This window comes from Colossoma macropomum, unplaced genomic scaffold (genome assembly GCF_904425465.1).
Source record: "Colossoma macropomum unplaced genomic scaffold, Colossoma_macropomum, whole genome shotgun sequence".
Lineage (NCBI taxonomy): Eukaryota > Metazoa > Chordata > Actinopteri > Characiformes > Serrasalmidae > Colossoma > Colossoma macropomum.
The window spans coordinates 6,486,696-6,513,812 of NW_023494790.1; the positions used below are offsets into that span (position 1 = coordinate 6,486,696).

Genomic DNA, 27,117 nt, shown 5'->3' on the forward strand with positions numbered 1-27,117 from the left:
GTGTGTTTTAACACCAAAGAAGAATAAGCATTATTACTTTGAAAATGGCTTCCGCACTGCTTATGAAAAGGTGTGAGAGTCGCAGAGGAAAGGAAGAATATTCCATTTAAGACACGTGTCAGGCTCCAGTCCTTGCAGGCCAAAACACTGCAGACTTTAGCACTCTACCTCATTAAACACATCTGATTCAGCTCATCAGCTAATTAGCAAGGCCTTCATGAACTGAATTCAGAGTGTTAGATGAGGGTAAACGCTGATCTCCGCAGCACATTCGGCCGGAAGGTCCCCAGTTTGACACGCCTGACCTAAGAATTACTCTCTTTCAGATGTAAGCAGTCTTCTCTTTTGGTCTTTCCAGATTTTGCCACTTTTTTTTCACCCAAAAATATTTTTTTTGTAATTCTAATCGCATTTACGTTCTTCGCTGTGATTTCACTGCTCGTATTTTAGTAGCTGAGACTCACCTCCTCTATTAGGCCCTCCAGATTGGGAGACTGGGGCACCCTTTCCTTCGGCAGGTGTATCTTTATCTGGCAGTTTCATTTAAGCATGCAGTCTCTGATTGGATTCCTCATCCACATCCTTGGATTTCTTATCGAGTTTCAGCTGCAGAATGATGTTTCAAGCTTACCACAGTAATTTGGTTCCTCGTCGCTGGGCACCGGCCTTTTTGAATTTGACTCAGAGATTCATACAGGCTCACAGCAGACACGTGCAGAGAGCATCAGGAAAATGATGTTACAGACTGGTTTTCTGAACCATCCTCAGAAAGGAGACTGAAGGCCTCAGCAAACTTGTTACAGAGATGACATTCAGCAAACAATATGACGTAATTGCGGAGAAAGCGAACAAACACAGGTGTCGCACTGAGGCTTCGCTCACCGTGTCACACATTCCACAGACGAAGACATTACGTGACAAAGCCTGTGATTGGTCGGTAAAAAAAGAGGCCTGGTGAAACAATGATGGACAACTTTGAGGAGATTCATTTTGCAAAAAATATGCTGAGCGCTTTGGCAGAGATGCCAATATTTCCCTGATAAACAAACACTGAATACTTCCTAAATGAAAGATGTTAGTGTGTGTTATTCTGTAGTGCGAACTAGTACTAAGCACCAAATCAAATAGGTTATCTTATTTTTAGATTCACAAGAGGACGAGGCTGAAGTTGGCTGGCTTCCTATTCGTACTTGTTCGATTTGTCCTGTTCCACCTTAAATAATGGCAACATTCTGGACTCACATGGCATCATAGTTATAACTGTGTAGTAGAATCATTTTCCACACTGTAAAAAGTGGCTCGTCAGATCTACTTTAAAAAATTAATGAAGTAGTTTTATTCAACTTAAAAAACTACATTGATTGAAAGAATCATTCAAAGTATTTATTTAGGTTGCATAAAAATAGTACTTGTTACCAAATGAAGTAATTTTTTAAAGTAGATCTGATGAGCCACTTTTTACAGTGTGAGGCCTTGAATCCCACCCACACGCCATGATTCTGCAATGGCAGAAGCTCATACGTGCACACATTAGGATCAGTCTTAACACATACACACACAGAATAAGACAATTTTAGGCCAAGGCTTGCAGCAGGTTGAAGTATTTAATGCACTTCCCACTGAAGGCTGCAGCAGACCATCATTATTTGCTTTAAAGCCTAAAGGCTACCAGTGGTCACCTCCAAATAAATCACAAAGGCAGTGTGCATCCTCATATTCACACAGCCACGTTTCATCTCCCGAGCTGGACAACTCTGAGTGATCAAAGCACACAGCTGTTGGCTAGAGGACAGAAGGAAGCCCGTAATGCAGTGCACTTCATTAAGAGTGCTGTTGCTCAAGGCAGAGCCTGAGTGTGTTCATGGAAACCTTCCAAAGTGCATAGAATATTGTTCTATATTTATACATACACTCACCATTCATTTTATTTGAAGCCCCTCCCTTATGCTTCCTCCTGGGGTCCACTTTATGAGCTCCACCCACCTTTTAGATCTACTATATGGATAATTCTACTGAACTGGTTTAAAGTTGTAAACACATTTCAGACTTTTAACCGACTTGGACATTAGACTAAAGTGCTTTTGCTTGGAGTGACCTCATGTCTTACTGAACACTCCATTTTGTCACTAACAAAACAATCGTAGCACTACTGAGACTGATAAATGTTACAGGGCTGAATTTTTCAGTGGTCAAAAACGCTAGCCAGTACATGACTAGCAAACACAACTTTGAACAGCTTGCTAGTTGAATGAAATCTCTAGAATATTTTTCATTAAAACACTAAAAATTACTTAATTGCAAAAACAGGTTTCGGTGGTGACAATTCTTAACGTTCCACGATGATTTTCTGAGTTTGGGACACATTTACTTCAAAACATTGGGATCTAACTGCTCACCATGTGGCCGTGACGGACAGGGATACAGTCTCACTCCCTGCTGTTAAATGGGGTGTGGCTTAGTCCCCTTATGGGCTAAAATTCTTTGTGTTTCGGTGTTGACTTGAAAATGTGGCACACATTGTTTGAATATATATATATATATTCACAGGTTGAAATTTAGGGGTTAGGGTTTGGGACAGACACCTCCCAATGGGTCACAATTACAGACTGTTGTTTGTTGGTGCACAATTTTCAGCCCCCCACCCTCTATTTACGTTCATCATTGGTCAGTTTCTGGCCATCGGACCACTGTCGACCAGATATTATTTGGGAGGTGGCTCAATGTCAGCAAAGCAGTCAAAGTGATACGGTAGTGTTTGTGGTGCTGGTATGAGTGTATCCGGCCCAACGGTTCCACTGCTAGGTTTAGAGTTGTCCAGTGTCTCCTGGCTGGTACTCCAAAGTGTTAGCCCACAGTTTTATTGTGCAAAGGGGCAGTGAACACTGAGACATTGATGGATGGGGAGAACTTGAAGACTGTTTAAAAAAAAACCAGTTTATTTGCGGACATGACTGGTCAGTGGAGAGAAAAATGGATAAAAGCCACTACATGTCAGGCATATAACAGAGCACTGTCCTCTCTGACTAAAAGTGTTTATCCAGTTCTAACAAAGGTATTACTATGCAGAGAACATGGACAGAATTGTGGAATTGCTTCTGTGTACATTACATGGCATTCAGTCCCTGCGTAGCAGTAAAGGTACGTGGTTTAAGTCGGAGGACTGTGGGAGTTAACTGTTAAAACAAGAACACACAGCGTCACAGAGACTTAACCCGGACTCAGACCCCAGAGACTTGACTTGGACTCAGGACCCCAGACACTCAAGTCAGGCTCTCACTCCAGAGAATCGAGTTGGACTCACACCCCAGAGACTCCACTCAGGCATGCACCTCAAAGATCTGCCTGGGAATTGCACTCTAGAGACTTGACTTGGACTCGCACTTCAGAGACTCGAGTCTGACTTGCACCCCAGAAACTTGACTTCAGTTTGCTCCCCAGAGACTCGACTCTGACTTGCACCCCAGAGAAGCGACACAGACTCGCACTCCAGAGACTCCACTCGGACTCACGCTCCAAAGACTCGACTCGGAATTGCACTCTAGAGTCTCGATTCAGACTCAAGAGACTGGACTCAGACTCACACCTCATACACTCGATTTGAAATTGCACTCCAGAGACTCGACACAGACTCACATCGCAGAGATTTGACTCGGAATTGCACTCTAGAGACTCAACTCGGACTCACTCCAGACTCGACTCTGACCCGCACACCTGAGACTTGACTCAGCCTCACACTCAAGAGACTCGACTCAGACTAACACCTCATTGACTCGCTTTACAAGTGCACTCTAGAAACTCGACTTGGACTTGCGCTCCAGAGACTCGACACAAACTCACATCCCAGATATTTGACCCGGAACTGCACTCTAGAAACTCAACTCAGACTCGCACTCGCACCAGAGACTTGACTCTGACTCGCACACCAGAGACTCGACTCAGACTTGCACCTCAGAGATTCAACACTTGACTCAGACCTGCCCACATGAAACTTGACTCAGACTCAGACCCCAGAGACACTTCTCAAACTCATGCCCCAGAGATTCGAGACTCGACTCGACTTGCATGAATCAACCTGAACATCTCTGGTGCGTGTGTAACAGGTGTGTCTCAGAATGAAAGTGACTGGTTATAACACATCAAAATGACAGGTGGACTCCCTGCACCTATTTCCCAAGGAGCCTTACAGGAGCGTGCCTAGGCATTGGTATGCAAATCTACTGGCTGCATGGAAAATATTGAACTATAGACCTCCCAGGCTCTCTGTTTGTTTAAGCACACACACGCCAGGTTGAACTAATTGGCTGTTGCCATAATGAATGCCGGTTCTGTGAATGTAGCAGGAAAAATAGCCGCGGGGTGCATGCACTGTTGAGCAACTTTGAGCCACATACGCCTAAAGCTTCTCTCAGCGAGGAACTAATCAAACCAGGATAAATAAAAGAGCTGGTCCAAGTTCAGGTTCTCTGTGTATTTGTGTCTGTTATTCACTGTGTTCAACTGATCTAGAGACAACTGTCCTAGTGGGTGGCATCTGAGTTACAGGAAGAGGGGTTTAAAATTAATTAAGTAACTGTGTGTAATAGTGCTCATGCAGATCCGGGAGATAATCCAGTGACCGATGTCTGTGAGAAAACTGTCAGAAAAAGATCTGGTGGGCTAGTAACTGTGCCAGTCATGTACAGGATGTTAGATAAGATTTTGTCTTTTACATCTTAATGAGTGAAATTATCAACAGGAAGCAGCTGATTCCAGGATTAGCATTCTAACTGTTTAGTCCCTGATCTCAGCAAACACAGTCGCTGGAAGTCTCAAGGCAGCTAGGAAAGATGGTGCTTATTGTTTTACAGTCCAATTTTGTGTAATTCCAAAAAAGATGTGTTATTGAAGGTGTGGATATGAAATTTATTAGGCATCTGGAGCACAATTAGAGCTAAAGTTTTAAATTCATGCAGTCCTATTGTCTATCGCAGTCTATACAGTCACAGGCCACCTTCTTAGAAACCCCTCTCTTGTAGCTACACATTGTTGGTGTACAATTAGTTTTAGCTCAGTAGATTTCAAATTGTGGGTCCACTCGTGGATCACAGTGTGGGGACAAACAAGAAAACTGCATCAATGCAATTATATAATGCATATCACTGTTGTCGGAAGAAAACCTCGTATCTCCAACTTTACAGGAGAAGGAAAAAACATACTGTACTTTTATTGTAAGTCAATGGAACTAGACTTTTTCAGAGTCGTTTTGGGTCATTTCTTTTAGTCCGTTCATCATGGAATTTACATACAATGTAAAGGGTAACAGGCATTTTCAAATAATGTCAAAAACTGAAAAAAGTCAAAAATGGAGATATGAGGTTTTCTTCCGACAGCAATGACATATAAAGCAGAGCTAAATAAACATTGTGGGCCTGAATTGGTAACCACACCACTTGGTAAGCACCAAAAGAAATTCCTTATACATCTGATACACATACTAAACATCGAGTCACTTTAGCAGAAAATATGAACATACATCATGTAGAAGATGAAGAATATTTTCATTCTTTATTTTGTCGAGTAGTTGGTTTCAGCATTGCTCCAAAAGTGCTTTGTTGCCATCTTGCAGTAACTGTGTTAAATGCTGCGAGAAAAACGAAAGAAATCAGAGTAAGAGTATACACTGACAAACCTAATTAGATTATTAAGTGCATGTAAGCATACTCAATGGGAAGTTTCTGACCACATCTATTTAGACAGCATGTCTGCTCTACTGGTATTCATAGTATAACCCATTATTTGTCAGAATAAGACACTTCACAGTTCTTTGTCAATACAAATGAGCATCAACAGTCAAATCACCTAGACTGTGTGGAGCCTGATTTCAATTCAATTTCAATTTTGATTTCCTTTGATTTGTGTGGTTTTTTTTTCAGATTTTTTAAAGCTATCTCAATGTGAAAAACACAATTCTACAATAACATTCAATAACAGCAAATCTGTTAAAACAGAAAATCTGAGGGCTTAAAGAATATGTATAGATGAGTGAATCCATTTATAGTTCATACTGTTCACGTTTAACAGCCTCTCCACAAGAGGGTGCTATTAGCACTCATTTTTTTTTGTTTGCCACAAAAAAGGAAACTGGTGTGAACCCACACCAGCAGGATCTCACCAGTGTATGTTTTTTCAGACATTTTCATTTTGGGAATGTATGAAGTAAAAGAACTGAAACTAACTCTACATAAACATACATAAACAAATGCAGTTGATTTCATACTGCTACTGCGTGCAACTGATGTTTTGCAGTAGCTAACTTTTCAGTGTCTTTCTGCACCAATTGCATGCCTTCAAATAAAATTTTTAAAAATTAAAATAAAAATTTTTTTTTGATTCCATCACAATGATGTTAAGCAATTGAAACCATTTATAGAATCACTTCATTTCCTGTTTAAAAAAACAAAAACAAACAAACAAAAAAAAAGTTTTGCTTTACAAGTAAAAAATGTTTTTGTGTATAATTTTATGTGTGTCGCAGTTTTTGTACAGTTGGCTTCACTGACTTTCCCAGAACCTATTAATAAGGACATTCTGTTTATATTATTATTTTCCTACTGGATTTGCTAGGTGATAGATGATGTTGCTGGGCCATAAAGTTGTTTGCGCACTTTCTGTAGAGGTCTTTTCTGGTCATCTCTCTCTATGAGAGCTGAAAAGTGGCAGCATTCTTTGTAAAACTCTCATCTCCTCAGCAGTCCAGCTCAACCTCTCCACCTTGCTGATTGTGTTTGTTTTATAAGGCGCATGAGAGAAATCTGTCACAGGACAGAGTGAGGAGTAAAAAATCCAGTACAGATTGTCAGAACATTTCAGGTCAACAAATACTTTAAAGTTAAAGGGAAAAACATTTATGTCAACATTCATAAAATATTACAGACTGTGGCCTACACTGATCAATTTATGACGCGTTAAAATGTTTTCCATATAAAATCCTTTGGATGGAAACTTAGCTACTTGACACTATACGTTCTTTAATAATGCCATTAAATTCCCACAGTCATTGAACCCTCATGCCTTTACTAATGTGCAGGGGCTAGACACCATGGTCACTGTTACGAAGGACAACAGAACATCAGCAAAAATATAAGTCGCTAAAACAACAAATGTAAACATACTCCATGCATTTCATCAAATTCCTTGCATTTCTGTGTGCATATCTCAAATCTGTTTATGTCTCAGTTTCCACAGTATTGTCCTTGCAGAAATCCCATAATATCTTTGTTAGGCAACAGAAGATAGTCCTGCACGGTATACCTGATATGCGGTGGCTGTTCTATGCATGATTTTCTCTCAAGTGAACAATTGTATCTGCAGATAAACAACATTTTTATCAATCTGTGAACTGTTAGCACTGAGAGGCTGTGGTCTGAAATTTGGTCAGCCAGCCAGGAGATAATCGACCACCAATCTAGCAGTGACATTGACAAACGCTACACACAATGCCCAGAGTACTGTTTTAATGTGGAAAACTACACAAAATAAAACCAATTCCACTGCAAGCGGTGTAAGACTGCCCTGAAACACAAGCTTGTAAACCAGGCCAGGTAGGTTTTGAGAACAGAAGATGGTCCTGCACGGTATACCTGATATGCGGTGGCTGTTCTATGCATTAAAGGGCTGTTTGACTGACATGCAAACCAGCCAATCAGAAACTGTTTAGTGTGGCATGTTCAACTAAAAGGAGTACCAATCAGCAAATACACAAGGATATCTCCTGAAACACAATGCAGGAATAAAATGGGATGTAATTCATTCATTCATTCATTTTTTAACTGCTTAATCCAGATAGGGTCACGGTAGAAGTAGGGAAAGCTGAGAATCCCAGACAACCCTGTCCCCCCGCAACTTCTTCCAGCTCATTCTGAGGGACCTGAAGCTGCTCCCAGGCCAACTTGGAGCTATAATCCCTCCAGCGGGTCTTAGGACAACCTCGGGGTCCCATCCCAGTTGGCCATGCCTGGTCAACCTCCAACGGGAGGCAGCCAGGGGACGTCCTAATCTTATGCCCGAACCACCTCAACTGTCTCTTCTCAATGTGGAGGAGTAGCAGCTCTACTTCAAGCTCCTCCTGGATGACTGAGCTCCTCACCCTGTCAGTAGCGTGTAGCCCACCACCCTGAGAAGAAAGCTAATTTCCGCTGCTTATATCTGCAATCTCATTCTATTGGTCATTACCCACAGCTCATGACCATAGGTGCGGGTGGGGATGTAGACTGACCGGTAAGCAGAGCTTTGCCTTATGGCTCAGCTCCCTCTTCACCACTACAGTCCGGTACACTGACCTCATTACTGCTGCCACCTGTCCCAGCCTGTGACTGATCTCATGAACCCCCATCCCATATCTCGTGAACAAGACCCTGAAATACTTAACTCCTCCACCTGGGGCAGGTCCTCTCCCCTGGGGTATCATGAATGTTGCGTGGCTTACATGTGAGCAGATGCAACTGCTTGCTACTAGTGTTTAGCTTGATAATCTATTGTTTGTGTCCCTTTGGACAGTGCATGGACCAGAGCCATTTTAAAGTTCTCTGTGAGGTTTGTTTCTGGGACATTCAGAGATTTTAGTCTGTGTAACTCTGTGACTTACTGAAATACAACATGCACATCTCACACTTCATACCACAGCACCCACTGCGCACACTGCAGCCTCAGCGAAGAAGAAGACATGGGGAAACATTGTGAATGCTCTTTTATTGAACAGGCAGCAAAGGAAAACCACTGCCCAGCACTACTGTAATGGCTGAGAAAGCAGGCAGGTCACTGCTAACCACACAAATCTTCCTCATGACAGACACTAACCCACACAAGTTAGCCTACAACCCGACACAGAATGACACAAATGACACACATGCAGATCTTTAAAGTAACAACAGCAACTTATTTGCAAGAAATATCTCTCCTATCATGAATGCAGCGCCTCCCAAGAGACTCCTTGCATGGCCTGCTCTGCATGGCCACGCCTCCTGCATGCCCCAACAGCCCAAGCCAGTAGCAGGACGCTGCAATACTAACAAAATACCTTTCACTTACATCCAGAACACTCACTTTTTTAATGTGGCAAGCTTACTAGTCAACTACTTACTGAATGACTAGTCGATTAGTAAAAGTAAGTCATAAAAGTGGTGGAAGCGCAAGATAGGAGTTTCTAATAAAGTGGACACCATTAAAATGTTTTATGCCTTTTTATGATTAGCCCACCTCTCCTGTTGACACGTACAGAGCCAGGTGAACATATGTAATATGTCCAGCTAATAAATCTGTCTTTTATTTCTTTTTGAGTATGTTTTTTAACTGTCCATCCTTATGAGGATTCACACTAAATCCTCTAACTGCAGGTCTAAGAGATAAAATGCTGTTAAGCTGAGAATCAGTTGTGCTGTTATGGAGCCTCTTTGCATGAGTTTTTGCTGATGGTGAAGAACTCCACCACTGCACTCGGCTTTGATGTTTGACCCTTGTGTGTTGCCGTACCTACTTCTTGCTACTGGATGAGAGGTGATAAGACGAGAGAGGCTTCTTCTTCATCTGATCAATCCCAATTCTGTCTGTTTGTGGGTTCTGTGTGTAGACAGAGATAGAGGGAGAAGGTATTGATGTTTGTCTGTTCTGAGGGTCTTTGTGGACAAAGAGGCGGTTTGACTGGCCAAGTTTTGCAAAAAATGACAGAATTAAGAGGTGGAGAGAGCGTTTAAAGTCATTTTAGATCAGCTCTCATCCTGACATCTCATCATCTTTCTGATACACATCTTACTGATGTGTAGTGAGTGCAAGTCAGTCTCTGAACTGTGTCAGTTTTATGAGCTCCACATACCTTACAGCTCCACTATATGGACTGATCTCTTAAAATGATTCAACCTGCAGCCCCACAGAGAAAAAAAAAAAACGTATATAATTACATATTCAGACCATAGACATTTACAGGGGTTAAGATATGTTTAAACCCAACCCAAGGCATTAATAAAGATTGTGATAAGCTAAATGTATACAAAATCATCATTTATTATATATCTACTTTTCGATTTTCTGGATTTTCTGTTAGAAGGTGTTGGAAACCCTAACCCCTAAATTTACACTTATAAAATAATACTTATTTGTATTTGTTTTTTTCAGTGCTTTTTAAGATTGCTTTTAAAGTGAAGTTGGAAGACTTAGATTTACCACCCATTTAATTTTTAAATAAAAAAGTGCTCTGCCACATTTTCATGTCACTAGTAAAACACAAAGAGTTTTCTTAATTTAGCCACGCCCCCACATTTTAGAGCGGGAAGTGAGACTGCGTCCCTGTCCCTCATGGCCGCATGAATTAAATGCCCACTGTTTTGAATTAAATGTGTCCCAAAGGTTGCAAATCAGCATGGAGCATTAAGCTCTGTCACTAACAAAACACACATTTTCTACAATTAACTAAATTTTTTGAGGACATTTTTTTTCCATATAATATTATGATTTCAAGTATGTACAACTCTTCAAAGCTGTGTTTTTGAGTTCTGCTCAAAATGAGCTAAAATTGTAACTACTGACCCCTGTGACCCAGGAGGATAATCGACTTAGAAAGTGTGTGTGTATGTGTGTGTTTGTCTGTCACTACTGAACCATTTGGTGAAGTTTTGGTAGTGTTATGATCTAAAATACCCTTCATTTAGCTTTGCTGTTGTGTAAAAAAACTAAACTGTCTTCATCCAGCCTTTTTACAACCCACTTGTCCCCACACCACAACCCACCACTGGATCACAGCCCACAGTGTTCAGTGAGCGTATGTGATAGACGGGAAGACTGTGCCAGTGTGTGAATTGAAAAACTCAGCTTTTATGGTGTTCCAGGTACTCAAATGAAAGATTTGACATGAAAGTCTTTATGTAGTGTATGAGTATGTATAGGTGTCTCTACTTGTGGCTGTTTATACTTTGCAATAATGTGTTTCAATGAATTTAACATATTGAACAAATATGTACATGTACATAAAATATAACACATTCTATAACTTTCGCACAGGCCACATTTCATATTTTATTGTTTTCTTTCGAGATGTTAAACTCTATAAATAAATGGAAAATCAACAAAACATGGAATTTGACCAGGGGTTGACCAGGGCTGCCCAAACTTTTGCATACAACTGTACTTTTGTTTGGATTCTGTTTACACTAAAAGAGTCACCTGTGTGACCAGATGAGGTCCGATTTTAATTTCCCCTCATAAAAACACATCAACACACACGTCATTTCTGTTTTACTCCTGTTTACGTTTCTCCCTGTTACCAAACAAATTGACCGGCCTGGCTTGGACGCTTTTGTCGGCCCAGAGTGTAAGAAGGCACTTGCTTTTGGGAGCCTCAAACAGATGAGTTCTGTTTATATAACTGTACACATGTGTAGAACGTGGTCAGGATGTGAATGCGTCATGGGTGTGTTTCCACTGGCTTCTCATTGGGTCGAGTGAAGTCAGAGTGTGATCCGATCATGCATGATGATGGGAGATGTAAACAGCCTGTATGTGTGTAGACAGGGAATGCTGTGGGAAGCTGAACTGAGTAGCATGTGTGCAGATGGAGAGCCAAAAGTCTTAGTTTGTGTCTCTCTGCGTCTCCAGTGTGCATTTCTGTCAGAAGAAAGAAGGACAGCTCTGGCGGTCACCTCGTGTCTCTGAACTGTGTCTGAATGTGGTAGGAGACAGATCAGTGCTGAGGTGGTCAGCGTGATAGGCCAGGGGTCAGCGTGAGGGGTCTAAGTGAAGCTTTGAGGAAGCTGTCTCCTCCTCATTACGTGCAGGCCCAACTGACCTCTAAATGGACAGAGACTTCTACACCTGTGACAGGAGCTTGGGAGTGTGTGTGTGGGGGGGGGGGCAGTCAATCACACCACCTTTTACGCACTGCACAGTAGAAGGGTCTCATACTGAGGCACACAGCAGCATCTACAGATAAGCCTTCCACAGTTTCTCTCCATTTGAAAAATAATAATAATAATAATGATAATTTCACATAACACACATTTTCATTATGTTCTATTTTAATGTACATTTGATGTAAAAAACAAGAAGTAAAATACTGAAAGTTACAGCCATAATGAAATCCATAGATTTCTTCTTGTTAAGACTACCATAGTAGTTATACAGTTAATAGCTAGATATAATATAAATGATTAAATAATTAGAGTTAATTACAGGATCATTAAATTATGGAGTTAGTAACAGTAAAATGAGAATTAGTTGAATAGAGTTAATAACCAAATACTATATTGTTAGTAACTGAATAATTACAGCATTAATAACTGAATAATTAGATGTAATTGCTGAGTAGTTATAGACTTAATAACTGAATAATATCAGCATTAGTAACTGAGTAATTATTAAGTTATTAACTGAATAATTTAGGGGTTAATAATTCAATAATTAGTTAACGGAATAGTAATAGAGTTAATAAGTGAACAATTAGTTATTAACTGAGTAATTATAAAGTAATAACAGAGTAATTAGCATTGATATCTGAAGTTATGAAGTTAATAACTAAATATTTACATTTTTAATGAATTTTAATTATAAAATAATTGACTAATTATAGTGTTAGAAACTAAAATATCAAAAAAGTAACTAAACAATTGTAGAATTAGTAACTAAATAATTACATTTACCAACTGATTAATTATAGAATAATAACTGATTTATTAGTTATAACTAAATAAACTATAGTTATAATTTAGTTATAACACTAATAGAGTTAATAGCTGAATAATTACATTTAGTAACTTAATAATTATAAAGTTAAAAGCTGAATAATTACATTTAGCAACTGAATAATTATAGAGCTGATAGCTGAATATTTGCTATTCATTTAATATAGATTACAAATACTTATCTTTATGATTACACAATTACATGACTAATAACAGTGATTTATGTAATGAAATATATGTACGTTCTACTTATTCTATATTGACAAGTTTGTCAGATGATTTTTTGCTTTCAACATTTTTCTGTTTGTTTTGATGCATTAAAAATAAATAAATAACAAGAAACACAGAAAACATGGCAGAAATATCAAGTTTCCTTTTTCTTTGTGCAAAACACGACTGTACACACAATTACTTTCATTATATTCAAATTATAAATGACTAATTCAAATTCAAAATAGAAATGACTAATATTAATACAAATAAATGTAATATAAAATAAATTAGTATGAAATGACATCAAGCTTTCATCATCATCTCTGTGAGAATGTCTGCCTGCCTGCCTTTCTCTCTCTCTCTCTCTCTCTCTCTCTCTCTCTCTCAGTGCATTCATTCTGCAGCACTCTAAATACAGAATGCATAATGTAATGAGCTTTGGCCAGTTTCTGGACGCCTGCTGCCTGCTGGCCATTCTTACAGATAAAACCCTCTGCCAGCTGCAACTGCACTGTGACTGCGCAAATGTGTGTGTGTGTGTGTGTGTGTGTGTGTGTGTGTGTGTGTGTGTGTAAAAGGCATGTATTTATAATTTATGAAGGACCATCTTGGTATGCTAGTAGGAAGTGGGCAAATTTCTACTTTCAACATCAGACTGAAATCAGAGAGACTGAAGACAGAGCTTCAGTTTCTCTTTCAGTTCCAGCTTGTTTGCAGGTGTTTACAGTAAATAAGCTGCCCTGCTGCCCTGAGAGCGCTCTGAACCTCACGCCACACAGAGCTGAACAGTGAAATTCAGTGGCAGGCGCTGCATTTCACATAGAAGAGCAGCAGACAACAGTGCAGACAGATACAATAAACGACAACATTTGTTTTTATTAGATTAGATTCAACTTTGTCATTGTGCAGATTACAGGTACAGAGCCAATGAAATTCAGTTAGCATCTAACCAGAAGCGCAAATACAGTATCATTTACAGAAAAGTGAGGAAAGTAGTACCATCGTGGCGTTATAGCTTACAATATGTACAGTTATGGACAGTGAGGAGTTACAATATACAAAATTACAGATGCAGATATTTAAATACATATATACTGAGGGGAAGTGGACAGAGTTGGGGAATAGATAGTTCAAATGTAAGGTTGTATGTACAGTATGGACAGCATGTTGCTGTTGTCGAAACAAAACCGTCTCCAAAACGGTAACTTTACAAGAGAAGGAAAAAACCTACTTTACTTTTAATGTAAGTCAATGGAACCAGACTGTTTTCCTAGTCATTTTTGACCATTTCTTTTGGTCCATTCATCATGAAGTTTACACACAATGTGAAGGGCCACAAGGAAGTTCAAATTATGTTTAAAATCTTAAAATTGAGATACAAGGTTTTTCTGACAGCAGCGATATGTATGGTTGGTTAAGTGTGTGGAGTATAAATAACATATGTACAGTAGGTTATGTAGCTTATTTATTAACCATTACATCTCCTGCACAGTGGGTTTGAGTGTTAAATCTCAGTGCGTGACTGTGGCACAGTTTTGATGCCACACAAATCAACAATGTGATTGGACGCCACTCAACTCATTTGCATAAAGTTCCTCCAGAATCAGAGAGCAGAGTGAGGAGCTCTTTGATGTGTCAGTTATGTGTGTGTGTTCTCATCTCCTGCCACATTACAGCCCAGTACGACGCATTCAGTTTGATGTAAATTATCAAAAACATTCAAATGACATCAGCATTCATGCCACTGTACCCTGCTTAAAATTTCAGCTCCCCCCAATTTAAAACACCTTTCCCTGAGTTCAGTGTGAAATTGAATCACTGAATAGGTGAATAATTAGAGTTACTAACTGAACATTCCAGAGTTTATTAACTAAATAATTTTATAAAGTTAATAAAGGAATAATTATAGCATTAACTGAATAATTATGGAGTTAAACAATAAAATAAGAGTTAATTGGATAGAGTTAAAACTGAATACTATATCATTAGTAACTGAATAATTACATCATTAATAACTGAATGATTAGATGTAATCACTGAGTAATTATTGACTTAATAACTGAATAATTATAGCAACTTAGTTAGTAACTGAATAAGTAGAGTTTTCCCCCCAAAAAATAGCCCAGGCAAGGCATTATAACTGTCTGAGCTTTTGCTATGAGGCTAATCTAGATAATGGAAGCTTATAGCCCATCATTTAGCATCTCTAATAGACTTGCTTCTGTGGTTTCTGACACTGTCTGACTCTCTATTATCTATAAACACGAACAAAAGTACAGACGAAATTCAGGCTTTGAGACGGCCACTGCCGCTGTTTTTAGCTCTGAGTGAAATGACCCTGAAAAAATGACTAATTTTCACTCCTTTTTGAATTTAAAGCTGTGTTGAATTCAAACAGGATGGGCAGCTTAGCCGGCTCAAACTCTTTTTTGTGATTATTAGGTTACGTTAGATTATTAGTTTCAAAGACTTATTTTCTCCACTCCTGCATTTATGACAGAAAAATCCAATAAACAAGTGTTCCAATTTGCAGAGCTCTATGACAAATGTGTTATGAAATGGGTTTGCATTGCCCCACTGAATTACGCCTTCCAACAACCAACACATCTCTGAGTTTGGCGACACTGGCTGAAGAGCAGTGCCAGTAAAGCAATCACTGAACTGAGCTGAATTAAAGTGAAGTGAATTGAACTGATTGAATTCATCGCTCTGGAAGATTGCCAGCTGCATAATCACTCCAGCAGCTATAAATAGACTCATTGTTGTAATATCTACCTGTTCAACTGTACTTGATTCCACAGCTCTTAAGCACTTACAGTCAAAAAGAATTGCTCTGATGCTTATAAGTGCTACACTGCCCGTCAGCAGCCGTTCGGTGTGTTATGACTGGATATTCCAGCAAGGCAATGCAAAAGGCCATCCCGGTCATCCAGTGAGAGAGTGGTTTTAAGAAAATTCATTGATGATGCCTCCAGCTTGATTACCACACTGTTGTACTATGTTGGGAAACATGTGGAGAAGAAAAATCCAACCACTGCTTCTTAAAGAAGAAGAACTACTTGATATGAAATCGTAGCAAAGTGCTATAAAGTGGTCATCAAGGCTAGAGGTGATGACCACTTCATGTGTGTAGGTCCTAGAGGAGGATCTACAAAACACAACAGGGGATGCAACATTCAAAATGCATCTGTGATGGTATTTTCAAACCCACCAAATTCAGAGACCACCTTTCATTTATTTCATTTCCAGTCAAAACATCCATTAAGTGCAAGTTATCATTTTTCAGCACTGGGAAAAATAGCAGATTGCAGTTAAACTGTAAATATAAAATTACACTGAAGCCTCAACAACTAAACACAACATAATTTGTTCTGTATTCAGGGTGTTTGTTTCAGTGTGTTCAGTGTATTTGCATTATTTTCAGAAGACTCCCTCTCAGTTTTTCACACTCTCAGAAATAAATGTATGAAACTGTCACTGGGGCAGGACCCCTTTTGTCACTGGAGTGGGACCCTTAAGGATCCATCATAGTACCTTTAGTCAGGGAACATAATTGTACCATAGTCCATTGAAATTATATTATCTAAGTTGTATTGACTCCACACACCCCGTCTCGTCTCCAGACCTTTTTCTTTTATTGTTCTGTTTTAAAATATTAGGTTATGAAAAGGTACAAATCCAGACTTTTCACCTGGAAAAACTTATTTAAGGTTCACAATCGGACCTTAAAACCACTGTTGTACCTTTGAGGGAACATTTACATTGTTTGTATCTTAATGAATGAAAAACAAACTGCACAGAACCTTTATTTCTGAAAGTGCAAAGAAATCTGCAGGGAAATTTTTCACACCTCCAAACTTCAGTCTTAGAAGTTGGTTTTGCATTTTCTGCTTCCCACCATCTGAGTGCTCCAAACACATTCATTGATGTTGAGGTCTGGACTCTGGGGTGGTCAGTCCATTGTTCAGCTTCTTTGTTTGATGTGTCCGTCTCCTTTTCTCAGTGAGGTTCTTCTTGACAGCTACACATCCTTTCAGACCCACAGCGCTGAGTCGTCTTCTCACAGTGGAAGGATGGACAGAAACACCTGTGGATGTTTTCAGATCTGAAGCAGCTTGATTTTCTCCTCTCTCTCAAAGATGAAAGCTTTAAGTGCTGTTTATCTGATGGGGGCAGTTTTGGGGTCTACCAGGTCTTGCACAGTCGCTCGGGTTGTTTTCTTCATATCTTTTAATACTTTTTTAACTCCTCTTGCTTCACTTATTATCTTATCTCTGATATCCTGAAAATCTCTCCTGAAGAATGAATAATTAGTATTTAATGGCTGATTTGACTGGAAATTAAATATGGAGGAAGGGAAGCTTTCCTTTTCCAACAGTTCATCACTGCATCCACAAATGCAAGTTAAAACTCTAAAATGCAAAGAAGAAACCTTATATAAACAGGACCCAGATCTGTCACCACTGAAAACATTTGGCGCATTATGAAATGAAAAATATGACAAAGGAGACGCTGAACTGATGAGCAGCTGAAATCATATGTTAAGCAAAAATGGGAAAACATTTCACTTTCAAAACTACAGCAGTGTCTCCTCAGTTCCCAACACACATACAGAGTTTTGTCAAAAGAAGAGGTGATGAAACACAGTGGTAAACAGGCCCCCGTCCCAACTTTTTTGGAACGTGTTGTTGGCATCAAATTCAAAATAGGCATATATTTTTTAAAAAACAATAACATTTCTCAATTTCAACTTTTGATATGTTGTCTTTGTAGTATTTTAAATTAAATATAGGGTTTAAATTATTTGCACATCATTGATTTTTGTTTTTATTTAAATTTTGCACAGCGTCCCAACCTTTTTTGGAAATAGGGGTTGTAATTCACTCTCTCTCTCTCTCTCTCTCTCTCTCTCTCTCACTCTCTCTCTCTCTCACTCTCTCTCTCTATTCTTTTAAAGGCCTTTTTGTTGTTATCTGTTTCCTATCTTATTTGATCCATGAAGTAAAAACTAAGAGAAATTGCTCTTTCTGATCTATTCACTTTAAGTGATTGGAAGAAACGTATTGAAACACAAATCTGATTAGAATGAAACATTAAAAAAGACAGTAAAATAAAACTTAATTTGGGCATTACAGACTGCTGCCTTAAATGGGGTTCTAATCTCATTCTGCTCTCCTAAAATCATTGTTTCTTTAAATGTCCAAAGGTTTGTAGACACCTCACTCAGTGCTTCTTCTGAAATGAAGGGTATTAAATGAAGGCTGTAGACCCCTCTAGATGGTAGATGGGATTGAGCATGGTCATGTGATTCATGTGTGGCTCCTCCAGAGTGTCCCAGTCTAGTGGCAATTGGATATTTTTGTATTGGATGTTTGGCAAAAAAAATTACATTTAGAAATGCAAATGAGCCATTATCAACATAAGTATGCACACATTTTCATATAAATAACAGGCCTTTGGATAATTGATATAAAAAGTGTAACTATTAAGATACACTCCAGAGAAAGAACAGATGATGGCAGAATAAGTGATTGGAATCTCACTGTTTTGTTGTTTAATCAAGAAAACACTATGTGGCTCCCGAGTGGCGCCATAGTCTAAGCGTTGGGCCCTCTCATACAGCCATCCGTAGCCCAGAGAGAGCACAACTGGCCTCGCTCTCTCTGGGTGGGTAGGATGGCCCCTCCCTCTCCCCCATCACTTAACACGATGCTAGTCAGCACAGGCGTCTGTTAGCTGATGTAACAGATCTGGCGGTTGGCGCTTTCCTCCGAGCGCGTTCAGCTGTCCAATGACGTTGTGTGAGTGGCAGTTCGAAAAGATGCGGCGGCGCTTCACAGGTCTCAGAGGAAGCCTGTGTTAGCCTTCACCCTCCTAGCGTTGATAGTATCGTGTGATTGGGGGAGTCCTAACTAGCAGGGTGGAATTGGAGACGACCAAATTGGGGAGAAAATTGGGTAAAAATCAAAAAAAAAGAAAACACTATGTATTGTTGATATTATGTTATTATGTACTTTTAAGTCCAAACTAAAATACATCCATAAGAAACATATTAGGAAATACTCCTGTAATAGACTTCAGAAAAGGGCTGCAATACACAGGTGAAGTGCCATGAATGCAGAGTGTGCAGTGTTGTAGAAGTTGAGATTTTTGTTTCTGAATGAAGTGAAAAGCTGATTTTGATAAATCATAAAAATGGGCTGCATTGCTGCATTAATGAGTGACATCTCAGAAACATGCACTCTTACACTGTCATTAGTACAGAGGAAATAGACCGATTTGGATTCTCTGGGAAATATGCATTTCAGTAATATGTGACATGATGCTGTGCCGAGTGTGGGCGGAGCTAAGCCTTGAATAAAGTTGCTAACTTTTGGAAAGAACATTTAGATGCAACTGACCATAAATTAACACAACACACTGAAATAGACATGCAGTACTGTGTAAAGGTCAGAGAACAGCCAATTTTCCAGTGAAAATGGCCATTAATTACAATTTATTCATTTTTCAGGAAGTATGTCTGAGGAGATAAGATATGAGATAATCCACTTGCAGGAGGAAGGAAAAGGTCAATTTCCAAACTGGAGTTTTTTTGAAAAAGATACAGAGAAAATGGGACTCCTCCTTACTGAGAAAAGGAAATTAGATAAAAATTAAGAACATTTGCAAATAATTCAAAGAAGCTGCTGGTGTTCCCAGAGCAATGGACTGACCACCTCAGAGTCCAGACCTCAACGACATTAATTGTGTTTGGGATTATTTGGATGGTGAGAAGCAGAAAATGCAAAACCAAGACTGGATTCTTTTAATGTGTGGCTGCAGATTTGGTTGAGAACCTGAAAGTGAGTCTCCTGAAAAGAATGGAAGCTGTAATAAAGGTAAAGAGTGACACACTGAACACTAAAATATTATATTGTATTTAGTTTTCTGCTAAATGTATGTTATGTTATGTAAGTTTTTGATGCTGAAAAATGAATAACTTGGCTGTTTTGACTGGAAATAAATGTTGGGTGGTCTCTGAATTTTGCACACTGCAAAAAATGGCATCTTGTCGAGTGAAATGATTCTAAATCTGGTCAATACATCTAACGTTTCCCCCTTATTATAAAAATATCTGGCTTATTTCCAGATTTTTTAAACTATTTTAGGTCATTTTATTAAGTAAAATTATCTCACTGTACTAGAAGATAATTTTGCTGGTTTTAAGCACATTTCATGCAACAAGCACAACTATCTGCCAATATAGTGAGGTAATTTTAGTTGCTTAAATTACAAGTAAAAAATGTCTAGAAATAAGGTAAATAATCTTAAACTAAGCTTACAGCAATCTCAACAGGAGAAATATTAGATTTCTTGACTATATTTAAGATAATTTTACTTGACAATATATCATTTTTTGCAGTGCACCGTGCTGTATTTCTGTGGAGGTTTGACATTTTATGATACAGTCTAAGAGAAGACATACTGGAGATGCAGTATATCACAAAAGCTGAAAATGATGGGGACCAAAATCTTAATTTCTGCATGCCTTTAACAAGAAGACTTCATTAGATAAAATATTAAACATGATGTTATAAAATGTACATAAATAGTCAGACTGTGGTTCTTCCTGTAAAAGACACCAGTAGGACAATTTAATATCTGTTTTTAAAATTATCATCATATAAAGTGCCAACTAATCACTACCGACTTGAGAAGGTACATTTGAATCAATGATTTATTGAACTGAGAGTAGAACTTTATTTTCTCTTTAGTTCTCCTCTACCTCTGCACTCCCTCTGCACTCGCTCTGTATCCCTCTGTATTTGTTGTTTTTCCTAATCGCTCTCCTCTCTCCTCTCTCCACCTCTCAGCCGTACTGTCAGGTCATCTTCAGCTGTCTAAGCACTCAGATCCTGACACAGAATTCCATATTCCCTTGTTTTTCCTCCTCACTCAGCCTTTCCTTCACCTCCTGGATTCCTAATCATATGTGCCAGATGTTATGAATGAGCATCTCTTAAAGCTCCCTCTCCTGGAGGTTTAAAACTAAACCTCCTTCTATAGGAGAGGCTAAGAACTGCACTCGGTGGCATATGATGGTGCATCATCCTCTAGTTAAAGCATGTGGTAAGTTAGTACAGTGTTCATGTCTCACGTCTCAGGTCTTACAGTAGTGTTGAGGTGGACATAGTTGACACAGATCAACTGTACAGCTGTAGTAACTGGCTTGTGATGTTTGTTATGACTGTTGTATTCTGATTATAAGAATCAGAATCAAGCTTTATTGGCCAGGTATGCTTACACATACAAGGAATTTGGTTTTGGTCACAGGATCTCACAGTATCAGACATTTACATGTAGTAAATAAAATAAAATAAAATAAATATAAAGTAAAATAAAATACAAAAAAATAAAGTAAAACATGCATTCCTACATCACTCACTCATACACACACACACACACACACACACACACACACACACACACTGTCATACCTGTAACCTTTACATTGTGCAAGTATGGGTCTAAAGTTAAAGTGCTGAGTGCGGCAGTTAAAGGGTGTATAGTGGCAAAGTAAGGGATCAGTGAGGTGACAGTCAGATAAGTGGAGTAATATGGCAGGTAAGTAAGATGCTAGAATAAACACTGGTCTGAGATGGTTGTTTCAGAGGGTGGAGTTAAGTTTGATACTACATTTAGATATTTGGACAGTGACACAATCTTCATGATTTGGGCTCTGCATGCCACTGCATTGGATTTAAAATGAAACAACTGAGATGCGATTGAAGTGTAGACTTTCAGGTTTAATTCAAGGGGTTGAACAAAAATATCCTATGAAACGTTTAGGAATTGCAACAATTTTTCTACAAAGCCTCCTCATTTCAGAGGCTCAGAAGTAATTGGACAAATTAACTTTACCGTAAATAAAATGTTCATTTTTAATACTTTGTTGAGAATCCTTTGCAGGCAATGACTGCCTGAAGTCTGGAACCCATGGACATCACCAAACGCTGGGTTTCCTCCTTTGTGATGCTTTGCCAGGCCTTTACTGCAGCTGTCTTCAGTTGTTGCTTGTTTGTGGGTCTTTCTGCCTAAAGTTTTGTCTTAAGCAAGTGAAATGCCTGCTCGATCGGGTCGAGATCTGGTGATTGACTCGGCCATTGCAGAATATTCCACTTCTTTGCCTTAAAAAACTCCTGGGTTGCTTTCGCAGTATGTTTTGGGTTATTGTCCATCTGTACTGTGAAGCGACGTCCAATCAACCTTGCTGCATTTGGTTGAATCTGAGCAGAAAGTATATCCCTGTACACTTCAGCATTCATCCGGCTGCTTCTGTCTTCTGTCACATCATCAATAAACGCTAATGACCCAGTGCCATGCATGCCCATGCCATCACACTGCCTCCACCATGTTTTACAGAGGATGTGGGTGTGCTTTGGATCATGAGCTATTCCAAGCCTTCTCCATACTTTCTTCTTCCTATCATTCTGATGCAGGTTGATCTTGATTTCATCTGTCCAAAGAATGCTGTTCCAGAACTGGGCTGGCCTCTTTAGATGTTTTTTGGCAAAGTCTAATCTGGTCTTTCTGTTTTTGAGGCTGATTAATGGTTTGCACCTTGTGGTGAACCCTCTATATTTGCTCTCATGAAGTCTTCTCTTTATGGTAGACTTAGATACTGATACACCTACTTCCTGGAGAGTGTTCTTCACTTGGGTGGATGTTGTGAAGGGGTTTTTCTTCACCATGAAAAGGATTCTGCGATCATCCACCACTGTTGTCTTCCGTGGACGTCCAGGCCTTTTTGAGTTCCCGAGCTCACCAGTGCGCTCTTTTTTCCCCAGAATGTACCAAACTTGATTTGGCCACTCCTAACATTTCTGCTATCTCTCTGATGGACTTCTTCTTTTTTTTCAGCCTAATGATGGTCTGTTTCACTTCCATTGAGAGCTCCTTTGACCGCATGTTGTGGGTTCACAGCAACAGCTTCCAAATGCGAATGCCACACCTGGAATCAACTCCAGACCTTTTACCTGCTTAATTGATGATGGATTGACAAGGGAATAGCCCACGCAGCCCATGAAATAGCATGTCCAATTACCTTTGGTCCCTTGAAAAAGAGGCAGCTACATATTAAAGAGCTGTAATTCCTAAACCTTCCTCCAATTAGGATGTGAATACCCTCAAATTAAAGCTGAGAGCCTGCACTTTAAGCCCATGTTGATTATACAACTGTATCTTGAATATGTTTTGGTAAACAGCTAAAAAGCCAAAACTTGTGTCACTGTCCAAATATTTCTGGGCCTAACTGTATATACCAGTATTTTAGAAGAAGGTGAAGATGAACTCTCGCATCTCTCTCTGGTTTCAACCCTACTGAAGAGAAGCTCTGTGTATAATTAAAGAAATAGTATCTTTATGGAGTATTTATTGTATATAGATGGATCATTTTTTATATAAAATAGAATTTTACTTTTTGACAAGGATGGTCAGACAGTGCGCTGTGTAATATTTGGAAGAAAATGAAAAACTGGCCATGCATTTTCTGTCCATGTGAAACTGCATTTTGTATTTTTATTGTAACAAGTGCACATAAGATATCTGTGTGAGCTCAGCAGAGCTTTTGAATTGATTCATTTACAGCTATATGCAAAAGTCTGGGCACCCCAAAAGTGTGATTTTCTACATAAAAAAAAGTTTTACACACCCTCTGCGGAGAACACACTTCTGCACATTTTAATACACACTTACTGTTTATTTACTGAACTTATGTGACTTGTGCACATTTTGTTTTATATTTTGTTTTTTTCAGTATGTTAATCTCAGCATTTCGCTGTCAGAACAAAATCTTGTATCTCCATTTTTGATGTTTTTCAGTTTTCATGATACATGGACCAAAAGAAATGGCCTGGTTCCATTGACTTACATTAAAAGTAAAGGATGTTTTTTCCTTTTTTCCAGCGAAATAGAATTTGTGCACTAAAATTAGCAGAACAAATGCCTTATTTAAGTTCTCTTTAAAGGATGTGTTCACTTCTTTTCACTTAGAAAATCAACAAAACAGTTAGTTTGACTGGTGATGTTCAAACTTTTGCATATGATAATTTAACAGTGACGCCAATTGACATTGACTTTGATTGATTGTCCCACGATTTGGCTATTTGGCTAAGTTCTTATTGTTTCTCTCTTCTAGCTTTGGCCTCAGAATATGCCCAAGTGTCATCATGAACCTGACATCAAGCTCCAAGCCTGGATTATTCACCAATAGCTCCCCTGGGATGCGAGATTATCCTGACATCGCCTTTATCCCGCAAGACCTCTGGCCTGAGGCTGACAACCGGCACGCCAATGTCTCCCTCCTTGCACGGGGCACCAACTTGACCAGCCCTCAAGATGCCATGCTTACACCTACTGTGGTGTACGACCCACTGGGTGGTCACTCTATTTGGCAGGTCATCATTATTGTCCTGCTAACAGGGTCACTGTCTCTGGTCACCATCATTGGGAACATCCTGGTGCTTGTTTCTTTTAAAGTCAACAAGCAGCTGAAGACGGTGAACAACTATTATCTGCTGAGTCTAGCATTTGCGGACCTCATCATTGGGGTTCTCTCGATGAACCTCTACACCACGTACATCATCATGGACAAGTGGGCACTTGGTAACTGGGCGTGTGACTTATGGCTAGCGATTGACTACGTGGCTAGCAACGCCTCCGTCATGAACTTGCTGGTGATCAGCTTTGACAGATACTTCTCGGTCACAAGGCCACTAACGTATAGGGCCAAACGGACGACTAAGAGAGCAATGACCATGATCGGCCTGGCCTGGTCTATTTCCTTTGTGCTTTGGGCTCCTGCCATCCTGTTCTGGCAGTTCTTTGTTGGGGAGCGAACAGTTACTCCAGGAGAGTGCTACATCCAGTTCCTCTCAGAGCCCATAATCACCTTCTGCACGGCCATCGCAGCCTTCTACCTGCCTGTGACCATCATGACGGTGCTCTACTGGCGGATATATAAGGAGACTGAGAACCGCTCCAAAGATCTGGCAGGGCTGAAGGGCTCGGGGAACCAAGGCAAGCAAGGCAACCAAGAGGAAACCACTGCCATGATGCCCACTACAGACAGCTCTCACAGCTGCAGCAGCTACACAGTGAACCCAGCCAGGCCAGAAGGACGGAAGGCGGAAGAAGGCGAGACGATTCCGGTTCTGGCCACTAGGTCGTGGTGGTCGTAAACGTCGCAGCACCGGCGACCCAGAGCACAGCAGTAGCGATAGCTGGAATAACAACGAAGCCGGAGCCTCCATGGACCAATCAGATGAGGAGGAGGAGGAAGAGGGTGCTGAGACAAGGGCCATCTATTCCATTGTGGTGAACCTGCCTGGGATGAACAACCTGCCCAACTCTGAACAAACGGGTACATCCAAGCAAGACCATCTGGAGCCTGAAGGCTTTGCTGCAGAAAGACCTTCCAGCAAAGGCTTCTCCAAATCGCCCACCGAATCCCTGCCTGTTATGGAGGGCTCCAAGCCTTCAGGAGGTTCTTCTGCCTCGAAATCCCCACTTTTCTTTAAGGATGCAGCTATGGCGAAGGGCACTGCCTCCAAGGCCAAGACGCAGGCCAACAAGCGCAAGAAGATGTCACTTGTCAAGGAGAAGAAAGCAGCTCAGACTTTAAGCGCAATCCTCTTCGCCTTCATCATCACTTGGACTCCGTATAACATCATGGTCCTGGTGAACACGTTCTGCGATGACTGTATCCCTGAGACTTTGTGGGCTCTGGGCTATTGGCTGTGCTACGTGAACAGCACGGTGAACCCCATGTGCTACGCACTGTGCAACAAAACCTTCCGCACCACTTTCAAAATGATCCTGCTGTGCCAGTGGGACAAGCAGAAACAGAACAAGCCTCAGTTTCAGCCGAGGCAGACAGCAGTGACCTACAGGAAGAAGGAGTTGATGTAGAGACAAGACGCCGATAACCTGATAGATTTCAGAGCAGCTGACCTGTCCGGTCTAGGGATTTTTCATACAAAGGGATACAGTCCGTTTGCCCACAGTGATGCCTTTTGGTGGGATGAACAATTGTTTGTCCAAAGGGCTGTAATATTAGAGGTGCACCTTTGCTGTTGTTTTGTGCCTCCATTTGGACTCAAGGCAGCCCTCTTCCTCCATCAGCAGAGCGAGAGGCGAGTCAGTACGGCTATAACATCACTGAGGTGTTAGTGGAGACGAAAAAAAATCCCCTTTTTGATGTAAACCTTTGAAAAGAAAGATACTTCAGCTCGAGCCTGGTGTTTCTGTTTCCTGATGTATTTGGCCATGGTGGTCAGACTGTGTTGGTTTCTGTTGTGGTCATTAAAGATGCAGTGTTTTCCCGCACAGGAGTTTGCTTTACGAAGCTGCTTATATACGAATCGTGTGAGGTGGTATTTAGACAAGTGAGTGATTCTGTTTTCGTCCTCATTATGCAGTCCGCTACTCATTCTGTACAAATCATTTTATATATTTTTAAAAGAATATTCAGATAAAAAAAAGTTTTGATGTGTGGGAAGTTTTTGGAGATATTTTGCAATAAAGATCAAAACAGAAATGTTTAGCGTTTGAGAGAAAATGGCTCAAAGGAAGGTAGTCTTAAGATTCTGTTCTTGCATTTGCTGAAGAGAAGCAAATAAATAAATATATAAATAAATAAATGTACCTCTGATTATATGAAGATCAATGCTACCCTCTAGTGGTTGAATGAAGTAAAAGACACAGCAGTCATAAAGGAGCATTAGAAGTTCAACCAAACACTTTTGCCTTTTTTATTTATGTGTTTATTTATGTTATTTATGTTTTTATCTATAAGACATGTTTTGATGTGCCTTTTAAAAGGTGAATCATGAAGACACAACAGCCCTGCACATGTTAGTGCTCCCCCTGCTTTAACACACCCACTCCAGCTCGATGAGGGCCACTGTGGATAAAATTTGGCACCCTTGCACCCTTCCTGAATCCCTTAATTCAATTATTTTTTTCATGTAATTACAACAATGAACAGCAAAATGTCTTGCTTTTCTGGGGAGCTTAATTTTTTTGCAGTCTCTGTGTTGTTATTTCTTGTGTTATTTTTTGTCTTGTACTGTGTTTTAAATGTATGTAAACTACCAGTCAAATGTTTGGACACATCTAACTGAATATCATACACTCTCTGAAATAAAGGTACTGAACTGTC

At 39.8% G+C, this 27,117-nt stretch overlaps 1 protein-coding gene across 1 annotated transcript in view; it reads left to right on the forward strand.

Moving 5' to 3' along the window:
- The window catches only part of LOC118809055 (muscarinic acetylcholine receptor M3), a 166,659-nt gene extending 139,585 nt beyond the window's left edge, over positions 1 to 27,074 (forward strand). The window contains 2 exon segments of the mRNA XM_036571988.1: positions 24,094 to 25,057; positions 25,059 to 27,074. Coding sequence (XP_036427881.1) covers positions 24,125 to 25,057; positions 25,059 to 25,865 — 1,740 coding nt within the window. The 5' untranslated portion in view covers positions 24,094 to 24,124 and the 3' untranslated portion in view covers positions 25,866 to 27,074.
- Positions 27,075 to 27,117: the final 43 nt, after the last annotated feature.